Source organism: Oenanthe melanoleuca, chromosome 28, assembly GCF_029582105.1.
Source record: "Oenanthe melanoleuca isolate GR-GAL-2019-014 chromosome 28, OMel1.0, whole genome shotgun sequence".
Taxonomy (NCBI): Eukaryota; Metazoa; Chordata; class Aves; order Passeriformes; family Muscicapidae; genus Oenanthe; species Oenanthe melanoleuca.
In genome coordinates, this window is record NC_079361.1 from 2833967 (window position 1) to 2852460 (window position 18494).

General features: G+C 50.3%; 2 protein-coding genes across 4 annotated transcripts; both read right to left on the reverse strand.

The window, feature by feature from the left end:
- Window positions 1-15394, reverse strand: NCLN (nicalin). 3 transcript variants are annotated; one of them, XM_056512618.1, is made up of 16 exons: window positions 15144-15368; window positions 12501-12691; window positions 12170-12314; window positions 11456-11550; window positions 11148-11228; window positions 10865-10968; window positions 10475-10563; window positions 10189-10328; window positions 9694-9872; window positions 9248-9335; window positions 9121-9159; window positions 8856-9019; window positions 8201-8254; window positions 8031-8109; window positions 6741-6838; window positions 1-228 (listed from the first exon to the last, which is right to left on the reverse strand). In XM_056512618.1, exons 1-15 carry the CDS (start codon window positions 15322-15324, stop codon window positions 6779-6781), a joined length of 1689 nt encoding a protein of 562 aa, XP_056368593.1. In that variant the 5' UTR covers window positions 15325-15368; the 3' UTR covers window positions 1-228; window positions 6741-6778. The 3 variants fall into 3 exon arrangements, with proteins under 3 accessions (XP_056368593.1, XP_056368591.1, XP_056368590.1); XM_056512616.1 differs by lacking the exon at window positions 1-228 and adding an exon at window positions 4060-6540 and having other exon boundaries at window positions 15144-15394; XM_056512615.1 differs by lacking the exon at window positions 1-228 and adding an exon at window positions 4060-5427.
- Window positions 15395-16013: 619 nt separating this feature from the next.
- S1PR4 (sphingosine-1-phosphate receptor 4) lies at window positions 16014-18267 on the reverse strand. The gene has a single exon (XM_056512711.1). The coding sequence runs from the start codon at window positions 18001-18003 to the stop codon at window positions 16777-16779; it is 1227 nt and encodes a 408-aa protein (XP_056368686.1). The 5' UTR covers window positions 18004-18267; the 3' UTR covers window positions 16014-16776.
- Between the last annotated feature and the right edge of the window lie 227 nt (window positions 18268-18494).

Sequence of the window (18494 nt, forward strand, 5' to 3'; positions counted from 1 at the left end):
TTTATCAGGGGTCAAGAACTCTCTAGAAAAGCAGCAGAGACAACATTTAAATAAAAAACATTTCTTCATGATCTCTATTTTAACTGAACAGATCTTCTGTCTTACATTGTGGGTCTGCTTTTTCCCACCTGGAAGGAGTCCACAATGCTCCTTTCCCTCTCTCCACCCAATGGCAGAGAAAAGCTTGAGGGATTTGCTTCCCATTTCCATTATAAAATACACAGTTCCCTGTAAGAAAGTAATTTATACCTGTAAATTCTCTGAAATAAATTAATTTCTGGAATGAAAACAATGCTTTGTCATGCAATAGGTTGGACTTGATATCTCAGAGGTCTTAATTGATTTTCTGAAGCTAAAACAAATTAATCTGCCCTCACACAAAAATCTATAGCAAGGACCAAAGGGTTCCTCAAGAAACCCCACACTGACTATATTTTTGCTAGGCACAACCCACAGGACTGGTGAAAAGAATCCAGGGCCTGTGAAATTCCAGGCAAGTTGGCAAATCACTGTGAAAATCCCAAAGCAAAAGGCCTAAGGTAAGTGTGGCTCATCAGCTGCAAAGCTCCAGAGAAAGTGTCTGTCCTTCTCCACCTGCCCTTGCCTGCACCACAGGCTCAGGTAGTGCTGCTCTGATGGACACTCAGGTTATAAAGTGCCAGGATATCACATCATCAGACAAAGATGCCAAAAGAATAAGTGAGCATCTAACAGCAGCATTGGAGCACCTTGGTAAAGATTCAGAAGGTTCTGAACCTTTCTGTCCCCATCTGCAGGGAAGGAGAGATGATTTACCCCTGGGATGTTCTCCCTGCCAAGCACAGCTCCACCATTACAGATTAGGGACAAACTCACAAAATGTCACTTTTTGACAGAGGTGTGACCACTACAAAAACACAAGTTTGTCAGCTAGCAGGGGGAGATGAGGAAACATCAGAGCTGGTGTTTTCAGCCTCCCCTCCTCCACCATGCAGCTCTGCCCCTGCCAAAGCCAGAGAAAGGAGTGGTGGTCAAACATCCCTGCACAGCAGCTTCCTGCAGTGCTGAGCTGTCCTGCCAAGCCCCAGGCCCCACTGGAGGCTCCTTTGTGCTTCTCTTCAGCTTCTGCCACCCAGGCTGAGAAAGCAGAGCCCTCCAGTGAGGTTTTCCCAGCTCCCAGTCCCTCAGTGTGGATGCAGAGGTCTCCCTGCACCGAGAGCCAGGCTAAGCTGGGGTGGGGTGGCTGCCACAGCCCCAGTCTCCATCCAGGGAAGGCAGCTGGACCTTCTTCCCCTCTGCTTTCACACCACCCTCCTGTCAGCAAAGAACTCCCTGATCTCCACAAGGACCTTCCCCTCAGAGCAGGGCACTGACACAATTATAGGTTGGACTCGGTGATCTTGAAGGTCGTTTCCAGCCTAGTTAATTCTGTGATTTTGTGACACTGACACGACAGCGCCTGTTAAACCCAGCCCTGCCACAAGCTGCCCCTCAGCCTGAAGGGTTTTGCTGCATGTACCAAAGGCTGTGATGGGACAGGGAGCACCCCAGCTCCAAAAATGCTCTGTTACACTCAGAGGGGAGACCTGTGTAGAGAGAACAATGATGATACATTTCTAGAGCAGCTCTTTGCTCTCCATCGCTGGAATACTCCTCCTCTTCACTGCCTTGTCCCAGCGGTTCTTCTGTCACCTTCCAAGGGTTGGCCTTTGTTTTCAACCTTTTCTCTGACTTAAAAGACGTTTCTTTCTTTTCTAGGAAGACACATCACCACTTTGAACAGCCTGGTTCGAGGAGCCAGGACCTCAGCATCCTCCTGGCACCTCGACATCCCCAGCACAGCCAGGACGGACAGGAAAGTGTCCCCGCTGCCGGCAGGGGAGCGGAGAAGGGAGCGGAGCCCGGAAGGGACGGGGCGGGGATGGAGGCACAGCTGCTGCCCGTGCCTGGGCGGGGGTGCGAGGGCCGAGCCGGCTCCACAGCCGGGGCTGAACCCGGGAGAGGCTCCCGGGACCTGCGGGCAGCGGGTGGGGCTGCCCCGTGTCACCGCCGGGACACCGCACAGCCCCGTGTCACCTTTCCATGTCACTGCCCCGTGTCACCGCTCCATGTCACCGCCGGGACACCGCACAGCCCCGTGTCACCTTTCCATGTCACCGCTCCGTGTCACCGCCGGGACACCGCACAGCCCCGTGTCACCTTTCCATGTCACCGCTCCGTGTCACCGCCGGGACACCGCACAGCCCCGTGTCACTGCTCTATGTCACCTCTCCGTGTCGTCGCTCCGTGTTACCGCTCCATGTCACTGCCCCGTGTCACCGCCGGGACACCGCACAGCCCCGTGTCACCTTTCCATGTCACCTTTCCATGTCACTGCCCTCTGTCACCTCTCCATGTCACCACGGGGACACCACACAGCCCCGTGTCACCTTTCCATGTCACTGCCGCGGGCCAGTGCTCCGTGTCACCGTGGGGACACTGCACAGCTGCGTGTCACCTCTCCATGTCACTGCCCCGTGGTTCGGTGGGGACACCACACAGCCCCGTGTCACCTCCCCATGCCACCGCCCCATGTCACCTCTCCGTGTCACCGCCCAGCCCCACAGGGCGCTGGCTCTGGAAGGAGAATCTCAGTTCTCTGAAGAAGGAAACTCCCGGGACAGGACACTCAGAACCAGGACGAGCTCTGCTCTGCGCTCAGGTCACTGCGCCGCTCCACAGCTCTGACCACGGCTGGGACAAACTCATGCTCAGGGAACAGATCTCTTGCAATGCTTATAATTGGAATAAATAGTTTAGTGTTCAGATAGGCATTGGGTAAGGACAGAGGCACAACAATCTCCATGAGCACGCAGTGCTGGCTGCTGAGGTCACCAGGTTTTCACAGTACCAAAGCTGTTTTGCATAGAAACTTTAATTGCTTCACATGAGCACAAACCTTTTGAATAAACAGGAATTTGCTCACCTCAAGGTGCTGAAATCATGCTTGGAGTGTGTAAATGTTTTCTGCCATACTATTTTACTTTTGACTAAACAGGATGAAGCTTTTAAATACACAGATTTTCTCCCATATTGTAGAGGTGTCTATTCCTCTAAATAATGCAAGGACATTCCTTTTTTTTGAGCAAAGAGTTCTCTGACAAATCTATTCATCAAACCTATTCACTTGGTTTATTTTCCAAGGAAAAAAGGGACAAACAAATTAAAAAAAAAAGTTAAAATACTTAAATATTATTACATTTATACTCCTAAAATCTGTAAATCAACTGCATTGAATTTTCTATTAGCTTTTAAATATTCACCTCAATATACATTTGTTCTTCAGGGCACACAAGAGATAAATAATTGATTTAACATTGCTAGACAAATCAAATCTTTTTCCTGAGCTGCAAATATTCCAGATTATAACCTTGAAGTTGCTATGCAGTAACTACAGATGGAAACTAAACAGATCAAAGTGAGCAAGCAGGAGTCCACACTCAAGTACCCAGAGGCCAAAATTTCTGAGACACCCAGGAGCAGCCCCAGCATTTCAGATTGGTGAGTCAAGACCAAATGAAATGTAAAACCCAGCTTAAATATGGGGTGCAGGAGCAGCCTGGGATTTGGGCTTGGGCCATGAACAATGTAAGAGCATGAGATTTAAAACAAACAAAACACCCTCAAAACCAAACCCCACAGCAATTTTGGGTATAGCTGTGGTTTTGAATGTCTAAATAGATTGTGGTGACTTTCAGCCATAGATAATAGGAGACCTAATTCCATTCTGGCTTCAGGACTTTCTCTGCACTGAGTAGAGGAGTAGAGTTCATAATTCAAATTACTCCCATACAGTTCCCAATAGTGCCCATGCAGATGGAAGTGGACAGAAGGAATTAACAGCTTCAGTTAAACTCTGCTGGAAAACCAGTTTTTTGTGAGCTGCAGACTCTGACAGCACCAGGACAACAGGTGAAGTCAGACAAACAGCAAAGAAAATGGTTTTCTGGCTAGGACTATCAACTGCTAGCCACCTGTGTATATGTGGATATAATGCTTTCCATGCTCTTCCCTACAGGCCAGGCAAACTCCTCAAAAAAAGAGGATAGGTAAAAATAAGGGCAACAAGAATCAACTACACAGAGCTCTTCTGCAATGCTGTGGAGAACTTTAATCACAACACCTGTTGTGGTGGTGACTGAACTGATCAGTTATGCTGCAGTGCAGATCAGCTCCAGGGGCTCTTTGCAAGCTTCTCTGCTGACTACCCAAGGAAATAACAATGTGGGAACTAAATTCAGTCCCAGGATGGGCACTCTGCTCCAGCTCTGAGGAAGTTGGGATTTAAATTCAGTCCCAGGATGGGCACTCTGCTCCAGCTCTGAGGAAGTTGGGATTTAAATTCAGTCCCAGGATGGGCACTCTGCTCCAGCTCTGAGGAACTTGGGATTTGACCCTCTCAGATTTGAGCATGTATGTTTCAGTGCACGTGCACTTTGATCAAAAGCAAAACCTTTTATCTGTTGTAAAAACTACTTTTTATGGCAGCCAGGAAGAGAGATACAAAAGGATTACAGGACAAATTAACCTTGTGTGGGAGAGAGCAATGTACCATCCCAACTGCCTCTCAGGTTTATGAATTCTCCTCAATAATCTTATCCATCTTTTTTTAGGTTGTTTCCACTGGCTTCTGGCACTGCATCAGGAGTGTTAACAGTTCATTGCTGAGACCACACAGAGCTGAGGTGTTTTCTTTGTGCTATAGCCCCTGCAAACAGACTGGGTGGAAGTTTTTGATTCTGAACTTTTGAGATTCTCATCTGGAACACTGAAGGCTGAGTTTCCACAGCAAGGAACAAGCTCCAGATCTGTTCTGTTTGCTCTTGCCCACTACTGGCAAATTTTACACATCAACTCAAGCTGCAGCATTATAATAATAATAATTAAATAATATTAGCATTGCTAATATTATTTTTCTATTTTTCTCAGCAAAGTAACTGAGTTAATCTTTAAGACTGGTGAAATAATCTACTGGACTGGAGGGAACACCACCTCCTTAAATGTTAAAACACCAGAAATGGATGCTGCAGCTGGAGGACTCAAACTACTCCCAGATATTCAGAGCCTACAGAGCTCTTCAGAGAGCCACTGCACCATGCATGTTCCAAACCTACCCAGCCCAGGGCATGCAGCTTCCCAGGGCACAGCAGATGCAGTCTCTATGGGCAGAGCATAAAAACCAGTGGAAAACAATCAAGACTTGCCTTCCAGCCACTCCAGCAACTTCTGAAGTCATTATAAATTCATTTGGCAGAGTAGTGCCATGAGCACTTCATGCATGCAGAGAGAAACATTTCAAATGAGCACTCAGAAGATGAGGAAAAGCAAATTTCTCTGGGTGGCTGATAGTTCTGGAGTGCTTGGCACCATGCTGACACCATGGTGAGCCACTGACACCAGCAGGCTTTCCTGGAAAAGACAAGGCCCTTTAAAGAACAAGTTGCTACATATTTAAAGTAGCAGAAAGGACACATCATGAGATTAGGGTACTCCCAAAAAGATTACAGTAAAATAAGCAAAGGAGGATGGAAATCAGTGCTTTGGTGTCCATCCAAAGGACAGTGACTGGCCATAACAGCAGGTGCACAGCAGATGTGTGCAAACAGGAATGCACAGCTGGAATTTCCCTTACATACCTTGAGGTGTATTCACCTCAATTCAAAATAGCTTTTCAGCCTGTGTAAAGTATGCTGCTTTAATTACAAATTGTAGCTTAAATTAAAAAAAAAAAAGTCACTGTGGCTTGTGAAGAGAACCTCATGTAAATGGAAGAGATTACAGAAAAGGACTCAAAACTTGCTGGGTGGCAGGACAGTGCTCAGGGTTATCTTCTAGAACTACAACTAGCCTAGGGCTTGCAGTATCTCAACGTATTTTCCAGGTCTGAGCTGCTCTTGCTCTCAACAGAACCAGCTTGTGTAAGTACATGGAACAGCACAGAACATGATCTTGCAGCACATGATCTTGGAACACCCCTCAAAAATCAAGCAAGAGTTTAGCACAGTGGTGGCAGCTGTGAACTGTTCAAGGACCAAAAACCTCCAGAGAAATCAAGTACACAGCAAAATGCATCCTCCAAGAGAGACAGGAGAGAACCTGTCCCTGGCAAGGGCCCTCATGCCCCAAACCCATCCTAAATCTTTCCTCATCCTGGTAATAACAGCCAAGATCACTCAGTGCAGCTCCTAAAAGGGGGTGAGATTGAACAAAATGCAAGAAGGTTCTTGCTGCAGACACTGCTTGCTCAGCACAACTCCCTAAAGCCAGGCAGTGAACTCAAGGAAGAGGTGCCATAAGGAAACATGCTAATTGCATTCTCTTTAATTGGCATGTGCACTTTTGGTTTTTTTCTTTTAAATAACTGCTCCAAGTCCTGGTTTGCTGGGCAGGGACACCACATCAGGCTGTAGTTTCAGTTTCCAGGCTGGCTGTGTGACAGTGTCCATGAAGGTGTTGGACTTTGTATTACACTCAGAGAGGCTGCTCAGAATCAGACTGCAGGAATTGCTGAAGTCTCTCAGCCTGTCCCTCACCAAATGCAAAAGAAAACCAGACATGGTGCAAGTCAGGGGAAGAAGGTGAAGAAAAGCACTTCAACGGTGCACAAGAGTTAAAATTTCATTTTCTTTATGCCTTCCTCCCCTCCACACAGTAGCAAAGAGGAGACAAAGGAAGAGAACAGCAGGGTTCAGTGGAAGGCAGAAGGTTCCCATTGGGCTCACCGATGGCTCAGTGCTGCTGGGTGGGGGGACTTGGTGCTTCACTGCTGCTTGGTTTTAAGGGACAATCTCTGTATCATCTTGTAAAGGAGACCAAAGTGCTGGAAACAGAAGAGAAAAAGTAACCATGACGATTCTAAACACACAGAAAGCTCAGCAGAAGGCTTAGAACAATAGCAGTGTGCAAATGCAGTGCCTTGTTTGCATCAACCACTCATCCTGAAAATGGAGTGGGACTTGATGGATGAGGAGGAATTGTGACAAGGAAGCCAAGTTATACAGAAAATGATGGCTTACAGAAGCAGGTCTGCATCACCTCATTGTGAAGATGTGTTAAAGATTCTTTAATTTTATTTTTTTTCGGATGCAGTTCTATTCCTTCTGAAGGCAAGGAGAAAGCTTCAGATTTAACACATGCAGGTTCCTGGTATCTATAGAAACACTGCTGCCAGCAGCTTCAGCAAGGTAAAAATGAACCAGGCAAACACAGAACAATTCTTTAACTGGACCTGCTCTTTCACTATTTCCTCAGTGACTTAGAAATTCACTTAATTCCTCTTTTGATTTTACTGGGGTTGATTGTATTTTGATTTGATATTTGACAGATGTAACAAGACCCAGGCTTCAAATAATTTAAAATTCAAATAACAAAAGTAATAAAGATTGCTAACAGAAATCAAATTATATTTTCCCTCTTGTTTATATTCTGACACTGTGTTTTAAAATGCTTGTGGTTTCCCTAAAGTAATACTAGACACAAATAACACAAAGTGATCAAAATTGAGTGACCTAAAAAGCTTCCCCTTCATTCATGTCCTTCATGAACCCAGGCAGGAACAAAGCCTTGCTGACACTGTCTTGGTTAACACTGACACAAAAACATTACATTTAATTTGGCTGGCCAAGGCATGGAATATCACATTTCCAGAGGTATGGACACAGGATGTATTTACAGCTTCATTGAAAAAAAGAAAGCAAAACTCTGAAGATGCATTTCTAAGCTGCATCCCAAGCTCAGATATTTCCTAATAGTACAAGCTACAAACCTTTAAATTACCAAAGTAACTAAAGTTTTTTGTAAAGTTTCAGTTTGGAGCCAAAATAGGTTAGCAAGTGAGTTATGCATGTCCTTGACTACAAGAAATAGCTCTAAAAAACAGGTTTTCTTTAGAATGCCAAGAGACTGTCTTCAGCAGAGCCAAGTGGCATTTCTGTTCCAGCTTTAGTGCTGGCACTGTGTGAATTCTGTATCTAACTTGTTTTAGAACAAAATAAAACATCTGTGTCTCTTACCTGCACTGCAACATAGGCAACACCAAGGTAGGCTGCAATACAGACAGCCAGGAGCAGGTCAAAGATTGCTGGCTTGACCCTGGAATAAGGAAAAGTGCACATGAAATTGCTCCAGCAGTTCCTGCCAGGGGGTGAGATAAGAACCCAACATGCCCAAAGGAATTCCATACCTGTATGCATTCATCACCTGCTTCAGCTGGTCATAGAAAACAAACTCAGGGTCCCTGTGCAAAGGAGAAATTTTTCAGATTCTACTGCACTTCCTGACCCTGCAGTCAGGACAGCCCAGAGCTGTTCCCAAGGAGTTCACCCAGCCAAAGACAGGTAAGCATGACCACCTCCCACACTGGTTATGAACTGAGTTCAGTCATCAAGACTTTCTTTTCCTACAATCAGATGCCCAAGGGCACAATTCAGAACTCATGCTGCTGTTCAGCTGCCTCCAAAGAGGCTGAACATGAAAGATTCTTCCCTCTGTTCACTAAAACAGCCTCAGCCCAAGCAGGTTTAACAGGATAGAAACTGCCCTTTTGTAATGAACCAAAACTTAGTCTTCTCTTGCTCTCAGAGTGGGAACAGTGGAACCACAAGTTTAAAAACAAGCTCATCAGACAGAGGGAGCTGCTGGGCTTTGTTCCTGTGCTGTGAGGAATCATGAGCAGCTTTCTCTGGGAGAACACCAAGCATGAACTAAAACTGACAGGAGAGCAGAAAAGAGCAAAGCTACATGTCAAGAAACCAGGAAAGCTGCAGCTCAGAGACAAAATTGTGTCCAGGGGGAGGCCAGTGTGCATGTCCTGGCTGGTTCTTTCATGCTTTTCTTACCGTTTGTCTGCCTTCACGTGGTGCTGCTTCACATCCTTCAGGTAGCGTCCCATACAATATTCCAAGGTGTTGAGGAAGGTGCTGTCCTTATCAATCAGCTGGGCAGCCCTGGGCTGGCTGCTCAGCCAGTCCATCACTGACTCCAGTTGCTCCTGCTGGATTTGCTGCAGAAAAATACCACCAGAGAAATGGAGTCAACCACACACCAGAGCTCTCTCCCAGACTGTAGGTTCCATAGGTTCCAAAAATAATGCACTGTGCTTACCATCTGATCTGTGAAGATCTGCATATCTGCAGGTGCTCCCTGCAAGGGAAAATGAGAAAAAGAACTAAGCTTGAGCTTGGCTGGGCAGGACAAGTCTGGCCAGCACTGCACCATGGGCACCTCTTACCTTTTCTGTTAGATTGTAGATGACCCTTGTCAAAGCCTCAGCAATGATTTGGGTATTCCTGGTCAGTGCTTTAGTGTCTATTCGTGCCCTAAAGCAAAACAGGAGATTATGGACTTGACAATGGCATCAACTTCTTCTAGAAACACCTCTTCCACTGCATCAGGCACAAGCATGAATCCAGAGCCCAATTCCCAATGTTTGCCCTGACCATCAGAACAACACAAGCAGCTGTAAGGCCAGTGTGTGTTTCTGGCTGGATTAAACCCCACCCTCCCCTCCACAGACCCGTCCCTCACCTCCTGTCCATGATGCTGCTGTGCAGGCTGTCCCTAAAGCCCAGCCTCACCTCCTGTCCATGATGCTGCTGCCCAGGCTGTCCCTAAAGCCCAGCCTCACCTCCTGTCCATGATGCTGCTGCCCAGGCTGTCCCTAAAGCCCAGCCTCACCTCCTGTCCATGATGCTGCTGCGCAGGCTGTCCCGGTGGCTCTCCAGGTGTGAGATGGTGAACGCCGGCAAGCGCCGGATGGCGAAGCGCTCGTGCTCCCACGCCAGCATGTCCTCAGCCAGGTTGATCTTCTTGTGCACCATGGAAAACTTCACCTCTGGGAACTGGCTGGCAACGACCTGAGGACAAGGACAAGCCATTCAAGTGCCACCCTGCAGTGCCCTGTCTGCCTACACCCTCTTCTGTGTGTTCCAGAATGTAAGCTGCAGTTATTGACATTATTAAAGCTGGATTTTCAGGTCAAAAAGAGCTGAAGAGACCTAGTCTGCTTCACTCAGGACTGTGAATGAGGATTTGTCTGCACTTCAAATCAAGAGACCCTAAACAATACATGAATTATTTCAATAGCACAGCCTTTCTTCACATCTTCCTTCCTCTCAAGAGAGCTGTATAGTAAGTCCCCAGTTCCCATGAAACTAAAATGCTTTTCCTTACCGTCTCCAGTTCTCTCAGAAATGCATGCTGCAAGGTGCCCTCCTTGGGAGGCTTTGAGACATGAAGATGAAGGCTATTGCCTCTGCCCAGAGTGTCAAGGCAGAGAACAAATGCTACATTGTCCTGCAGCAGGCTGGAATCTGGAACAGAAAAATCCAAACCTTTACTGCTATGTCGCGTGCTGGGATTTCCACCCCCCAAAAAAATCAAGGGTCACACAAAGAGATTCTCACAGGAGACATGACAATTAATTATAGACATTTAACACAACTAGCCCCTTACTCACCAGTGTGGTCCAAATTGTCCTCCAGCCACCGCTTAGTTCCTTGATAATTAAACTTGCCACCTCCAGATGCAAAGAACAGCAAGTTGTACCTGCCCATCAAAGAAGCCAGAAAAGGGTCAGCATGCTGCACTCCAAGAATTCCTGCACTCAGCCTTGGAGCTGTGGTGAAATCACAACCACTTGCACCTGACATCCAAGGCAAACTGTCCATTAGCAAACCCTTCCCACATGCCACATACTCCACAGACATTCCTGCCACATACTCAGGGAATGGCAGGACAGATGAAAACTGGGGAGCTCCCAGTGCTTGAGGATGGAATCTGCTTCCCACATTATTCTCTCCACTTGTCAGCTACATAAATTTAACCCATAAACAGAGCAGTTCCTCACCCAGCATGGGTCCTTCTGTAGGTGTAGAGCCGAGAAAACAGCCTGGCCAGTTCCAGCAGCACTGAGATTCCACTGCCATTGGAGTCAGCCCCATGGGACAGCCACTGCAGGATGAGGTGGGACAGACACAAGGTGACAAACCTACACTGACTCTCAGGTACCAGAACAGCTCCAAGACAGCACACCACTGTGCTGCACTTGTAACTGCCTTAAGGCCAAGAAAAGACACATGGGCAGAGGGAAAAAGGACAGGAACAGAGCTGCAGGAAGAAAGAATACTCACTGGAGCCACTCCAAAGGAATCATAGTGGGCAACTATCACAACAGTGGGCAAGTCTTCTCCACCCAGCCCTGTCAGCCTTCCCTGCAGAGCAAAGACAGCAATGTCACTCCCCATCACCTCTTGTGTGCCTGTACAAGGACAGCCTGACTTCCACATTCCTGCTGAGTCTGCCATGGCCTCAGTTGTGATGGCTCCAGATACCTGCCTGAGATCCCCTGACCTGCCCTGTCAGATCAAATTTCTGATAAAGTCCCAATAAAAGAAGTCAGCTCATCAACGTTGCCAGTTTGAATTCATACACAACTCACCTCCACACTGGGGATGAGCCAGTCATTGATAGCTTTGCTTTGAGCCCCACTGGTCACCATCTGGAAGCCATTGGCAGTTGCTGTGTGCAGCAGAACTGGAACAAAAACACCAAAAAACGCCACAATGTACACCTGGGAAAGTTTCACCCCTTCCTTGTCCCTGCTAACTGAGCTTTGGAGAGACCAGCTTTAAACCATTTAAACCCTCACACTTGTCACTGGTGTTCATGCAACAACACATAATCTTGGTGACTGTGCTTTTTCACTCTGTCCCAAAATCCCAGTATTTTGGGCTGGTCAAAAACTCTTTCCCATCAGTACTAAAATCAGTCATAAGCAGCAGCTGAAAAAGACAGTCATATTCTTTACATAGAAGCATCAAACTGACTTGTGGTCAGACAAAAAGTTTCAGTTTCTACCAACACACCCTCTTCACTTAACACTTTCAATGTTGTTTTTAACCTAGTTTTGATTTCTACCTTTCTTGCAACAGTGTGAAGCTGAGAACCTCCTGCAACTGTATGTCCAAATATAGTCAAGTAATGCCTTCTTATACTGTGCTTTTCTTCCACTGAATCTCTAAACACTTTGACAAAGAATAAACACAAAGGTGACAGAAGGCTGGTTCATGGTGCAGATGACACAGCAGACTCCTCCCAGAGGTGGGAACAGGCCTGTCTTCCCCAAAACTTTTCCCTCCTTGTCAGAACTCACCTTCTGCAGCTGAGGCAGAGCCCTGTGATGCAGAAGCAGCCCGTGTTTGCTCATAGATAGACAGCAGCTCCTCATCTTCCACTGCAAAGTAGACTGGCACAATGGTTTCCATAGCAAGCATTTCTGGCTCTATCTCCATGAATTGCTGAGGATTTAAGTGAGACACAAACTTAGCATCTGCTACACACGAGAGGCGTCGAGAAAAAATTAACAACCAAAGCAGAGAGAGAGAGAAGTTTTAAAATTAGATTACGATTTGTTGTGCATTCCAGCCCTGCAGCAACCAAGCTTTTCTCCCACGGGAAGAGAAAGAAAACTTTTTTTTGCTTACCCGCACGACATCCTGGGGGACAGAGGAGATGGATGGTGGCAGGATGATGACCACAGCCCCGGCTGACTGGCGCAGAGCCTTCTGGTACTGCTCGTAGGAGAAGTCCACCAGCCTCATCATGACGCAGCGGCGGCTCAGCACGTCCGCTTCCACGGTGCGCGCCTCCGTGTTCAGCACCGCGCTCCTGGTGCCTGCCAGCGGGGAAAGAGAGGGGGCTGCTGAGGCACTGCTCCCCATTCCCTCTGCTCCAGCCTGCCTCCTGCTCAGAACACTGCTGGGGATGCTCTGATGGGCTGCAGAGGGGCCAGAGGCTGCAGAGAGCTGAGTTTGCCTCGTCCGAGAAGGAGCAGAGGTCTGTGGGTTTTCCTGCGCAGCCACGTCCTGCCAGACCCCCTCATTCCACACCACACAGCCTCACCTTGCAGTCTTCCTCCTCAACACAACACACAGGCTCACCTGTCTGCTCACCTGCACCCAGCAACACACCTGGAGACAGCCTGGGCTGTCCAGAGCCTCCCCCAGCTGCAGGATCAAGCTGTGCAGAACCACCTGATGAAAGGACACCAGGCTGCCCCACGGCACCCCCAAAGCTGCTCTCATTCAGCCCCAAGAAAGGTTCTGGAGCTGGCAGAGTTCCGGAGGTGCAGGCTGTTCCTCAGGGCTCGCTCTCTCCTACCCTCAGTGTCAGCAGATCAAATCCCCCAGTGGAAATGCAATCCCCTGGGAGCACAGCAGGCTGCAGGCCTGCCAGGACCTCCTGCATTCCCCAAGCAAGGGCCAAAAGGACATCTGGTGCAAATAGAGAGGGTCAAATCCATTCTAAAATTTATAATTCAGTTTCTTCTTCACCTCCACTGGAGATCTCATCATTCTGGGTCCCCACCCAGGGACAGACGAGGTGCTCCAGCCTCTGTCAAACAGAAGCATTGCTAAGGACTAGATTTAAATCTGGCTTAGCTGAACTCCAACATTAGTTTGGTCTCATCAAAGGTAACAGAAAGACTAAACAAGAAAAATCTACATTTCCCCTGCACAGTAACAGTGAGGGCCACACACTCAGAAACAGAGCCCAGGCACAATGGAAATTCTCCCCACAAACCTCTGACACTAAATAAATAAACATTAACATCTAACATCTAAGCAGAGCAGACACAACAGTATTTTTCTGACAGGTTGATTTTCTGTAGTTTCTCTACATAGAGAATAAATACCTGTTACTTGGTATTTTTGGAAAAGAATACGAGAATCTGGAACAACAAATGAGCTCAGTTGGTCAGAGAATGGGGCTAATAATGCCAAGGTTATGGGTTTGATCCCTCTGTGGGTCATTTCCCCTGAGAGCTGGTGATTCTGGTGAGTCCCTTCCAACCCAAACTGAACTGCTCTGAAACTGATTTTATCCTGAAGGACAACTCAGCACACACAAGGAAGAGCAGCTACCCAAAGGGAGCAGGAAGGGACAAAGGAAACAGAGCCCACCGAGCTAAAAGTCCAGGAAAAGAAACAGCATAAAAAAGTTAATTAGAAACATCTTTAAAAAAGTAACACCTGGCTTTTCAAGAGATCACAAAATTGTGAGCACTGGTGTAGAGTGGACACTCAGGCAAGCAAAGTCAAAGCCAGCTGAACCACATCCCTGCTAAGGCTATCAACAAACTGCTCCCAGCACCTGAGCAAAGAGAGTTCTACCCCATGCAGGGCCTGCCTGGGAGCTACTGAGGCTCTCAGCAAGAGAACCCTCAAGATATGGACACTTTCTGAGAAACTGTGATGGAAGAACCCAGAAATAAATTCATTTATTTAGAAGCCACCAGAAGCATGAAGTGTTTAAAGAGTACACAAGCACAGCTGCATTTCATAACTTATATATCTGAACTTATTAAGATCTGAAAGAATGAGAGATGGTGTCTCATGGACAGCACAAATTAAACATGAGGCTGTTCATTGTTAACTCTATAGCAAGAGTCACTCACAGACAGAGCAAGTGCCCTGACCTGGAATAAAATCTCTACAGAAGACCCAGAAACAACCCTTGATTCTGGGTTTGTAGGCACACAAGGGAGAGGCTGAGGCTTGCAGCACCTCAAGGACTCTCAGAACAGGGCGTGTCTCTGACCCAAAGAAAGGTGTTGCACAATCAGCAGGCTGCAAGTAAGAGAACAGAGGAACTAAAGGTCAGATGTAACACAGGGGAAGGACAGACTCTGAAATGGAGACACTGGAGCAACACACAGAGCTGAGGATGAAGAGCGAAGAGGAATCAACCTGTCAATAAAAGAGTCAAAGGCAAAAGGACGAAAACGAGCTCACAACCGAGTTTACCAGAATGCAGGAGGGGTGCAGCTGGACCCTCAAACCACAGACAGGGGTCCTTGGCTGCCTCTAGGTCACCACGACGCAGCTCCCAGCCCTCTCCTGCTGGTGCTGAGCCCGGGCAGTGAGACTCAGCCAGACGGGCCCTGCTGCGCCTCCCTGCGCCTGGCCTGGCCCCGGGCCGGCTGCTGCCGCCCCCCGAGCCCCCCGAGGGCCGGGCTACCCTCCACGGGCCTGCCCTGGGCTCCCCCCGGGCTCGGGCTCCCACCCCACGGCCCCAGCACCCCTGAGGGAGGTGCCCGAGCCCGGCCGGGCCGCGCAGTTCCTCACCATAGGTCTGCCCGCCCAGCTCGTACTGCTGCATGCGGTAGACGGTGAACTCGTGCGCCGCCTCAGCGGCGGGCGGCGGCCCCAGGAGCAGGAGCACGGCGGGCACGAAGAGCAGGACGCTGAGCGGGAGGCACGAGGCCTTGAGCACCGACTCCAGCACCTCGCTCGCCTCCTCCAGCATCGCCGCGGCCCCGGCCCGCACTGCGGCCTGCTCGGCACGCACGGCGCGCCCCGCGCAGCCTGCCGGGAGCTGTAGTTCGCACGCCGCCGCGAGGGGCGCTGGGAATTGTAGTCGCGGCAGCCCGTGCAGGCCTCGGTACCGCCCCGCCTTGACCTGCAGGGGGCGCTCTCCCCCCGGCCTGGCGCTCCCGAGCGCCCCCCAGCGGATGGGATGGGATGGGATGGCATGGCATGGCATGGCATGGCATGGCATGGCATGGCATGGCATGGCATGGGATATTGGCATGGGATGGGATATTGGCATGGCATGGCATGGCATGGCATGGCATGGCATGGCATGGCATGGCATGGCATGGCATGGCATGGCATGGCATGGGATATTGGCATGGGATGGGATGGGATGGGATATTGGCATGGGATGGGATGGGATAATTGGCATGGGATGGCATGGGATGGCATGGGATGGGATGGGACGAGACAGGACAGGACAGGATGGGATGAACAGGACCAGACAGAAGGCTCCTGCAGCCCCTGTCCCGAGACCCTGTGATCACCCTGTCCAGGTGATCCCCCTGTTCCGAGAACAGGAGGGCAGCTCCATCTGTCCCCAGACTAGAAAAACATCTCCCAGTCAGTACCTGGCCTCCAGATGGAAAAAAATCAAAGCAAATCAACCCAAGGCTTTCTGATCACCTTGATTTATTGCAAAACAAATGGGCTGCATGCTCAGCTCCTGCAGAGGGGCTGGGCCAGCAGGTTTTGCATGAGTCCCCAGTGCTTTGGTGGCTTTCTGGTGTGGTGAGCAGAGGCATTTGGCTACTGCTCTGATTTTTCCCTACATGAGAGAAGAGAAGAGCAGGGATCTGAGGCACAAGCTGGCCATGTCCTCAGGCCCAGGATGGCCCCAGGCTCCCCAGTCTCTCTGGGCACCTCCTGTCACTGCAGCTCTGAGCACTGTCACAGCATTTGTCCTGGCTCAGTGCCCAGCCTCTGCCCCCCAGGGAGGGTCTGGGCTGTGGCTGCAGCCCTCTGCCATCTTCAGGCTGGGCAGGACATCAAGCTTGCATTCCTTCCCAGCAGCTGTACCCGTCACAGAAGGTCCAAAAGGATTCCAAAGGCTTGGGAAGGCCACCTAGCTGGGGAAATGCACCCTGTTTGCCACTGAGACCTGGGGCAAAACACCCTCAGGTGGGCAAGTACAGCACCTGTGCACATTCAAAGCACACACACAGACCCTGAGCAGCACAGCTGTCCCAGCAGAGCATCAATCCTAAAATGTGCCTGTATCTTTCGCTCCCAGCCTAGGAGCAACTCCTGTCCCTGTGCTGCACCCACACCCAGTCTGACGGGGCTGGAAATGCCCCAGTTCTGCTCAGCCTGAGTCCTGCCAGGGCAGGACCAGCACTGTGAGGTCCTGGGGGCTGTCTGGCACCTCCTGCTCCCCCGTGGCCCCTCACAGGCTGGGCAGATTGCTCATCATGCTGGAGTTGCTGGACAGGGGCGCCCTGGGCCGGGCGTTCCAGGCCACGGAGCCGCGGAAGCTGTCGCGGTAGCGCAGGGAGCTCTCGGTGGAGGAGCCAGAGTTGATGTCTGAGATGACCAGGCAGCTGCCAGGCTTGCAGAGCCCGGCCCTGACACAGCAGCAGCACAGCAGGCTGCCCACGGCGCGGCGAACCTCCACGCTGCGCAGGGAATAAATGACGGGATTGACGCCCGAGTTGAGCAAGGCCAGAGCCAGGGTCCAGTCCAGGCTGTGCAGGTGGGTGCAGGCCCCGGTCTGGCAGAAAACATCCAAGAGCAGCAGGACAAAGAGGGGGCTCCAGCAGAGGATGAAGGCTCCCAGGATCATCAGCACCGTCTTCAGCAGGCGCAGCGAGCGCCGGCGGCCGTGCCGGGAGCTGCTCTGCCGGGAGCTGGCCTGCACCAGGTGGAAGATGGAGATGTAGAGGCCCACGATGCCCAGGAGGATGATGCTGAACATGACCACGGAGAAGAGGATGTAGTTCTTGGAGTAGAGCGGCAGGAGCACGGAGCAGGCCTGGAAGTCGCAGAGGCAGTTCCAGCCCAGCAGCGGCAGCAGCCCGATGACGAGCGCCAGCAGCCAGCAGCCGACGATGAGGCCGCGCAGCCGCAGCGTCTTGCTGGCCTCGCTCTCCGCGATCGGCCTCACCATGGCACTGTAGCGCTCCACGGCCGTCACCAGCAGGCTGAAGGTGGAGGCGGCCAGGGCGATGAAGAGGATGCCCTCCCTGAGGAACCAGAGCTGCGGGGAGAGCTGGAAGGTGGTGCTGCCCGAGAGGCAGAGGTTGCAGAGGTAGGCGACGCCCGCCAGCAGGTCGCTGAGGGTGATGCTGGCGATGCAGGAGTAGACCCAGCGCCGGCCCCGCAGGCAGCGCAGCACGGCCAGCAGCACCAGCAGGTTCTCCAGGATGATGATGCAGCTGATGATGGCAAAGGCGCTGCGGACCAGCCCCATGCCCTCGTCCCCGGAGTGCCGGTTGGTGAGCTTGCCTGAGAAGTTGTAGTGCTGCAGGATGACGTTCACGTTCCTCGTGGCAGCCAGCTGCAGGCAGGAGGCTTTTGTGCCCCACAGGTCGAGTCTGAGCTCGGGATGTGGAGCAGAGTCCAGGGGAAGGAGGAGGGAGCGATTCACCAGCCAGCTCAGCACTGGAGCATCCATCTTCTGAGCCTGGGCAGCAGTCAAGGGATGCTCAGTGGAGGAAGGAGTCAGCAGGGCTCAGGGCAGAGCAGATCCTCTGTCTGAGGGCTGGAGCAGCTGTGAGACTGAGCCCAGCAGCCCTGCTCAGCGTGGAGGTGAGAGTCAGAGTCCTGTGTGCCAGCTCTGCAGCCCTGAAAGAGCAAGGGGAGAGGAGGGTGAGGTGTTTTGTAAGTCCACCCATGAGCATGGGCTTCCTGTTGTTTAATAAAGTTTCCTGTTGTGACTGAGAGTATTGACATCTCTCCTGAGCTATCATCATTTCTTCGTAAGGGTCTGGTTATTCTCGGCTTTGCTGTGGTTGTGAAGGTGTGACATGAATGAAGTAACGTGCCAGGGCCCTCTTTGGGTTGGAGCAGGCTGTGTCAAATGGGGCAACACCTTGATGGGTGGAGTTTGTGGGGCTGAACAGATCCAAGTGCTGGTAAGAGCACCCAGACACAGAGAGCTTTGCC

Coding starts and splice junctions, on each gene's coding strand:
- NCLN (XM_056512618.1), bottom strand. CDS start 15,324: ATGCTGGAGGAGGCGAGCGAGGTGCTGGAGTCGGTGCTCAAGGCCTCG. Junction 9,336..9,693: donor AGCAGCATCATGGACAGGAG/GTGAGGCTGGGC, acceptor GTTTTGCTTTAG/GGCACGAATAGACACTAAAG. Junction 9,160..9,247: donor TCTACAATCTAACAGAAAAG/GTAAGAGGTGCC, acceptor TTTCCCTTGCAG/GGAGCACCTGCAGATATGCA.
- S1PR4 (XM_056512711.1), bottom strand. CDS start 18,003: ATGGATGCTCCAGTGCTGAGCTGGCTGGTGAATCGCTCCCTCCTCCTT.